The sequence below is a fragment of the Sinocyclocheilus rhinocerous genome, unplaced genomic scaffold (assembly GCF_001515625.1).
Source record: "Sinocyclocheilus rhinocerous isolate Xijiao unplaced genomic scaffold, SAMN03320098_v1.1 scaffold1364, whole genome shotgun sequence".
Lineage (NCBI taxonomy): Eukaryota > Metazoa > Chordata > Actinopteri > Cypriniformes > Cyprinidae > Sinocyclocheilus > Sinocyclocheilus rhinocerous.
Window position 1 is genome coordinate 463,518 of NW_015627534.1, and position 8,045 is coordinate 471,562.

At 41.3% G+C, this 8,045-nt stretch overlaps 1 protein-coding gene across 1 annotated transcript in view; it reads right to left on the reverse strand.

The window, feature by feature from the left end:
• Positions 1–242: 242 nt before the first annotated feature.
• LOC107728236 (zinc finger protein 618-like) overlaps positions 243–8,045 on the reverse strand; it is a 36,893-nt gene continuing 29,090 nt past the window's right edge. Inside the window, exons 10-13 of the mRNA XM_016538342.1 lie at positions 6,057–6,101; positions 5,684–5,761; positions 4,745–4,867; positions 243–2,750 (exon numbers count right to left, since the gene is read on the reverse strand). Coding sequence (XP_016393828.1) covers positions 1,219–2,750; positions 4,745–4,867; positions 5,684–5,761; positions 6,057–6,101 — 1,778 coding nt within the window. The 3' untranslated portion in view covers positions 243–1,218. The remainder of the gene's footprint in view (positions 2,751–4,744; positions 4,868–5,683; positions 5,762–6,056; positions 6,102–8,045) is intronic.

Consider the following 8,045-nt stretch of genomic DNA (forward strand, 5'->3'; position numbering starts at 1 on the left):
CAGGACTAATCTGTGTTCCACATGGGCACATAACCAATCTGTGGGAGCCAGAATTCTTGCTGGTTGGTTGGGGATCAAATACTTATTTCACTCACTGAAATGCAAATCAATTTCTAACCTTTATATAATGTGTTTTTCTGGATTTTTTTTTATTGGTATTCTGTCTCAATACATTAAAATAAACCTACCATAAAAATTGCAGACCCTTCATTTCTTTGTAAGTGGGCAAACATACAAAATCAGCAGGGGATCAAATAAATATTTTCCCCACTGTATACTTCTATGACCCAATATTATTGGGGATCCAATCTTGGGGTTTAAGTGGCTGTTTCAGGTATTGCAGATTGTATTGTATAAGGAAATTATCCCAGTGAGCTGTAATGAAAAAAAAAGGCTGCTACGAAGGTGCAAGGCATCAAAGTCAGCTTGACAGTATAACTTCTGCTACGGAACATTTATTGCAACGTTATTGTGAGAACTGACAAAATAAAATAAAATAAAATAAATAATTGCAAAACCATCTATATGACCCTAGTATAAATTTGAGTTCTGCTGGCCTTACACTCCTGAGGCTTAACAAGAGCTTAACACACTCAAACCGGTTAACTGAAATTACTGAATCAGGGCCTGCCTACAACAAGACTTACACCTCTACAAGCTTGATCTGCCCTCTGATAAATCACTAAAGAGAGGTATCGTTTGGATGTCACAGCAAAGAGTGTTTGTGGTTTTTATAAAGGCGTAATTGCAAAGAAATGGCTTTTTCTAAGTACCCCGTTTTTTCCTTCACTATATGGAAAGTATGTTGTGTATGATTTCAATAATCCATCGACTGAATTTCAGATGGATTCCACAGAAAGAAAAGACAGATGGATGAACCATATACTGATAAAAACACCATCACAATTTTAAGTGGTAATTCAACTGAAACATCGAAAACACAAGTTCACGTCCGTGTCCTCGGGCAAACTGTATCTTCATCAAGTTGCATCTGTTGCAACTGCCAATGCCAAGCTACTGTATAGTCTGAAGGGTTGTTTGTGAATTAGTTGTAAATCTACCTTTCCTTAGTAAATCTCTATCATGTGCTTCATTGATAGACACTTACTGTAAATCAGATTTTTGGAAGGGGTAAAGTGAAGTGACCAGTATATCTGATTCAAAAAGTCTCCATTTCAAACAGTCTATGGTGCCATTAGCTAAAAGCCCTGAGCAGTCTCAAGCAAAATTACTCTTGAGGAAGACCAGCTTGTTCATCTCCTCCGCAGTGACCTGCTGCTTTCTCTTCATAGCTAAGGTCTGCTCGCAGATGCTCACGCACTCTCCATGCACAGCTACAGCCGGTACAGCCAGCAACCACAGTGCTAACCTCGACAGCCTGGGGTATCTGTCCATCACTGAACTCCAGTACTGCAACAGGTCACCTGTGCCATTGAAAAGTGGTTCGCCGAGGTACTGGAACAACTCTTTTCGTACCTGTGGCTCTTCAGCATCACACGATGGCCTCTCCAATCCACAGTCCAGGCGGCCACGCTTGGGTGCTGACGGTCCTTCACTATCCCGCTCGTCCACAGACGTACCCCCAGAACCACCGCTTCCGGCTTCCCTCATATTAGCAGCAATGTCACACACCCTTGATATAATGTCCTCGTGCTGGTATGCAGGGACTGGCCGCAGCTTCAGCTGTGGATCCAGGATCATTGCGACTTGATGGACACGTTCCACTTTGAAGTTCTCCTTCAGGGCTTCCAGGAAGTAGTGGCAAAGCTTACTGCCAGCACCCGCTTCACCGGCTTTGGAGGTGAAAAGTTTTTCGAGACGGAGGTAGACGGGAAGGACGTGTTGGAGCGTGGGGCAGCGTTCCACACTCAGCTCCTGTGCTGCCTGTCTTAGCGGTGCAAGCAAACATGCAAGCGTGCCAAGCAGGTGCTTGTTCAGGCCTTGCAAGAGCGGCACAGTGCTCTTCGAACGGCCGTACGCTTCACAGGTGGCCTCAAAGTTCTCGTGAACCTTGAGCAAGGCCTCTGCAACTGCATCCCAGCAGGGCGGTGCGGCAGGCTCTTCCGCAGCTTTTTCTTCATGACTGAAGCTGGTCGTCGCAGCAATGTCACGACAGGTAGCTAGAAGCTCTCCTAGTTCATGGAGCCCTCGTGCTTGCAAGTTGCGGCGACCGAGAACAGCCTGAACCGTGGCTGTTAGAGAGCAACCTGTGCAACGAAGGCCAATTCCGGTGCGACCGCAAAAGGCTAACGAAGACAAGCGTGGCTCTGTCACGTAGACTGTTCGGATTTCTGACATGACAAACTCTGACAGAACATTCTGGACCCAGTGGTGTATCTGCTCAGGACTCTCCCTTAAAGAGGCCTCCTTGAGTCCCAGCACATAGCGTCGGAGTCGCACTCCCTCTACTTGATACGCTGTCAGCAAATAGCAGGAGTCTGGTCCTAAAGTCTGGGAATGGCAGGTCACTGCAATACCCAAGGAAGAGTTGGACCCCAGGGCGCAGGTAACTTTCACTTTGACCTGATTGTACATACGGGGGAGCTGTTTTAATGCCAGCGAGCTCATATCTCCGAGGGCTTCACGAATGGAGTAGGCCCCATTACGTGAACCTGTGTCCACCAGGGTCTGCGCAAGCTTCAGGAAGTCTTTGCTGCTGAGGACGCCAAGAAGGCCGAGGTCTACGCACATTACTCTCAGCAAACGTTCAGCCACTTGTTGTCTCTCCTTTTCTGGAAGTAATCTGTTCTCTGCAAAAGCAGAATGAGACACATAAATTAGGCTAAGTTATCTTTACGAGTTAACTGACTCAACAACTGCAACCCATCATATAATCAAAACCAAAAATATAGTTAAAAATTGCTGAGACACATACAAGTATGGCACTTTTTCCTTTTATGAATCTGTAAATAAAACTCAAGAAGTGCATGCTGTGGATTAATCTGAGCCATCCCTGATTCCCAAATAAATGTAGAAAATCAGCAAGAACACCTGCATTAATTTACATTAATTTACAACCATAACAAAGTTACTAACAACAGCAGTCGAAAAACATAGTAACTGGTTAGCTTTAATAGCTTTAATTTACAGGCCCAAGCAAATAATACACTTAATTGAGTGTGTCGTGAATCAAGTGTGAATGGATTCTGGTAATGCTGGTAAGAAAGAACTCACGAAAAGACGGTACGTGGTTTCTCTGTTGTGCCGGCTGAGGAGATTTCCACATCTGCTCCTGTGTAGCCACAGGCGCTTGGCAAGGCTTCGGAGACTCATCTTTAACATGGTTCTCATTATCAGCTAAAAGGGGATTAAAACAGAAGGAAGAAAGGGAAGAAAGGATGTACTCATTCTTGGGAAAAGCATAGGTATTCAATGAAAACCAATAAGAGAAACTCATTAAACTCATTGAACAACTTACAAATGAGAATGATCAATTGATCAAGTTCCACACAGAATTAACAATTTTCAGATTTTCTGAGATGATTTTGACAGAAAATCTGTGGAATTGACCTGCGCATTCTAAAATTATGCTCTTCGAACGGCCGTACGCTTCACAGGTGGCCTCAAAGTTCTCGTGAACCTTGAGCAAGGCCTCTGCAACTGCATCCCAGCAGGGCGGTGCGGCAGGCTCTTCCGCAGCTTTTTCTTCATGACTGAAGCTGGTCGTCGCAGCAATGTCACGACAGGTAGCTAGAAGCTCTCCTAGTTCACGGAGCCCTCGTGCTTGCAAGTTGCGGCGACCGAGAACAGCCTGAACCGTGGCTGTTAGAGAGCAACCTGTGCAACGAAGGCCAATTCCGGTGCGACCGCAAAAGGCTAACGAAGACAAGCGTGGCTCTGTCACGTAGACTGTTCGGATTTCTGACATGACAAACTCTGACAGAACATTCTGGACCCAGTGGTGTATCTGCTCAGGACTCTCCCTTAAAGAGGCCTCCTTGAGTCCCAGCACATAGCGTCGGAGTCGCACTCCCTCTACTTGATACGCTGTCAGCAAATAGCAGGAGTCTGGTCCTAAAGTCTGGGAATGGCAGGTCACTGCAATACCCAAGGAAGAGTTGGACCCCAGGGCGCAGGTAACTTTCACTTTGACCTGATTGTACATACGGGGGAGCTGTTTTAATGCCAGCGAGCTCATATCTCCGAGGGCTTCACGAATGGAGTAGGCCCCATTACGTGAACCTGTGTCCACCAGGGTCTGCGCAAGCTTCAGGAAGTCTTTGCTGCTGAGGACGCCAAGAAGGCCGAGGTCTACGCACATTACTCTCAGCAAACGTTCAGCCACTTGTTGTCTCTCCTTTTCTGGAAGTAATCTGTTCTCTGCAAAAGCAGAATGAGACACATAAATTAGGCTAAGTTATCTTTACGAGTTAACTGACTCAACAACTGCAACCCATCATATAATCAAAACCAAAAATATAGTTAAAAATTGCTGAGACACATACAAGTATGGCACTTTTTCCTTTTATGAATCTGTAAATAAAACTCAAGAAGTGCATGCTGTGGATTAATCTGAGCCATCCCTGATTCCCAAATAAATGTAGAAAATCAGCAAGAACACCTGCATTAATTTACATTAATTTACAACCATAACAAAGTTACTAACAACAGCAGTCGAAAAACATAGTAACTGGTTAGCTTTAATAGCTTTAATTTACAGGCCCAAGCAAATAATACACTTAATTGAGTGTGTCGTGAATCAAGTGTGAATGGATTCTGGTAATGCTGGTAAGAAAGAACTCACGAAAAGACGGTACGTGGTTTCTCTGTTGTGCCGGCTGAGGAGATTTCCACATCTGCTCCTGTGTAGCCACAGGCGCTTGGCAAGGCTTCGGAGACTCATCTTTAACATGGTTCTCATTATCAGCTAAAAGGGGATTAAAACAGAAGGAAGAAAGGAAACACATTATGTACTCATTCTTGGGAAAAGCATAGGTATTCAATGAAAACCAATAAGAGAAACTCATTGAGGGGTGAAAACAACTTACAAATGAGAATGATCAATTGATCAAGTTCCACACAGAATTAACAATTTTCAGATTTTCTGAGATGATTTTGACAGAAAATCTGTGGAATTGACCTGAGCATTCTAAAATAGCCCAAGAGGGTCCCCAATGACCAATAATTTTGCATGGCTTTTCCATTAGTTTTTGTTTGGATTTCATTTGAAAGAAACTGAACTTACAAATTCAAGCCTGTTAAATGTTTTAGTTGTGAGCCATAATTTTGTTTTCTTTTGACTGCAGACATTCCAAGACTTTTGTTTGGCTTGAACCTTTTGGAGCTCGTTGACTTTCATAATATGGAGCTAAAACATTTTTTTAATATATACGTCTGTGTTCCGCTGATGAAAACATCATACGAGTTAGGCCTTTTTTTTGATGACAATGGGAACCCTGTTAAACAAACAGGTATGCTGGGAGTGTGAACTTGACCAAATGAATGACTCCATGCACGCCTATGAATAAGTGATGAGTAAAGATGTTCAATTTACTGATCATACAGAGCAAAAAGCACATGCATATTATGCAGTGCTCACATAATGCAGTCTGTAAAAATGTGCCCTTTGCATAAAACTGTTACCCAAGTGGTGATGCAAAGAAATAATGTAAACAAAACAGAGTGAGTCCAAATTTGGATGAGCTCACAGCTGAAAATTGTTTCATTTTCTGGGCTCACTCACCAGCATGGGACTGCATGTGCTCCAGGAGGTTGTTGTAGAACTGGAACTGAATTCCACAGGCTCCACACGTGTAGGTTTCTGGAACACAACGTCCAGTTTCTCTCAGAACATAGAAATGTTCTCAGAACAGAGCGTAACCGGCTAGCCTCACATCAGAGCACTACATACAGCTAACAAATTTAGGTCAGCGTCAGGCATTCAGGCTAAAGGTTTTTACTTAAAGGTTTTAACAAACCTGCAAGCCATGCTAATGGCACAAAATGGGCATGAATGACGTCAGTCATGATTTACAAAATATGGACTATATGAAACATGAGAAGAGTGATATCAAGTGAATAATGAAAAAGGTCAAATGGATTTCCAAAATGCATACTCTGAGGGCTGGGACGGGAAGAATAAGTCCGGCTGTTTGGAGTATCTGGAAGACAAATAATTCATGTTATTTTTAACCATGAGTACACTTCCATGCAAAGCGCAACACTTTATAGTAAAGGTTTCAAAATTAATACAAAAGGCCCTAAAAAAGTATTAGAGCACTTAAAACCAACTGTATCATATTTGATATGCAAATTTCGAAGTCCACTAAATTATCAACATGATCAAAACTTTACTGAAAAACATGATGCACCCAATCTACTACATGCCTTCTGTCATCAGATTTTATACTTTTATAGTATTTTAGTTTTAGTGAAGTAAAAGGCCTTTTAGTAAAGTTGTGAAAATGTCCACCTTTTGATCGTGGTACATGTTTGTTTTTTTTGCTGTGAAATTTTTGGTGATTTCTATAAAGTAAGTGTAAGAATAACTTTTATATTGCTATTAGTAATATTTTAAGATGAACACTTACTGGACGGAAGCACATTAGGTTTACTTAATATTTTTTTTCATCAAATATGATCATCAGGCTTTTGAGGAACGTTTATTTGTTAATCTCTCAATCATCATTGTATTGCACTGCATCTTACTAAGACATATTATTGTGAATCACACAGTGACAACTGATATTTATATACATTTTATGTAAATAGTCTGATGCAAGTTGATCCTATTGATTTACATTACAAACTATCAAAATGTAATATTTTTGACAATATAAAATATCAATCAGCATCTGCACTAAATGTCATATTTGTGCTCATTTTGGGCTTTTGAATCAAACTGGGGTTTTCTTTTCTTTTTTTGTATGGAATGCGAGATCCATATTCTCACTATATCATACTATATGAGCCATAGACGCCTGATGTATCAAATATGATACTCAAAAACATATATTTTTAGATTTTTTACAACTTTTTAGATTTTGTTTAAATGTTCAAAAAACTGTTTCATTTAAACAAGGGATTTTTTTTCCTGATTATCATTTTATATGTCAGGCTAACCAGGGTTAAAAATGCTTGAATGTTTTTCATTGGGTACGAAATATAAAAGCAAGCGGCATCTGCAAACAAAATGATGGTAGGCCGACCTTTGTCGTCGCTTCTACAGAAAAGTGGGAAGTTTTAACATTGATGATACATGTGTATGTGTGTTATTTTAAATCTTCCATTTGCGGGAACAAATTGATGAGCTGTCCTTTCATCATTTAGCACATTTCTGTGTGGACTGTTTAATGAATCTGCTACAATGCAATACAGCTTTGGCAAATGAAAGTTTGCGTAACACAAACTATACAGGAGCGCACAGTGAACCCTCAACCAGTTAAGCAAACAGTGTTACTCAAGTCACAAGCAAAGAGGTTACCCATTCATAAAAGGGGTCATTATAGATGTAGAAAGCATTGAAATGACCATAGAAAACAGTAGAGCCCGACCGATATATCATTTTGCCGATATTATCGGCCGATGGGAACAAATTGATGAGCTGTCCTTTCATCATTTAGCACATTTCTGTGTGGACTGTTTAATGAATCTGCTACAATGCAATACAGCTTTGGCAAATGAAAGTTTGCGTAACACAAACTATACAGGAGCGCACAGTGAACCCTCAACCAGTTAAGCAAACAGTGTTACTCAAGTCACAAGCAAAGAGGTTACCCCCGTAATCGAGAGTACATCTAGAGGCCCGCTTTCGAATGAGACCACCCCCGCGTCGTTAGCCCTCGGGGTTCGGGAGTTACGGGTGGTTAAAATCCGTGAATGAATGTTCCAAGATGAAATAAACTTTAACAGAATAAAGCTGAATGGAATTGAATTGAATTAAAGTTGAAAAAACTTCAACTTTACTGTTCAGTGCACTGATGTCAGACTCATTTTGGATAATAACGTTTATTGTTAAATTGTTAAATGCCCTGCCTCCATTACGTATCTCTGTCACGTCATTATAAGTGTTTGAACACCACATTTGAGTGATCATTGCAAAAAAT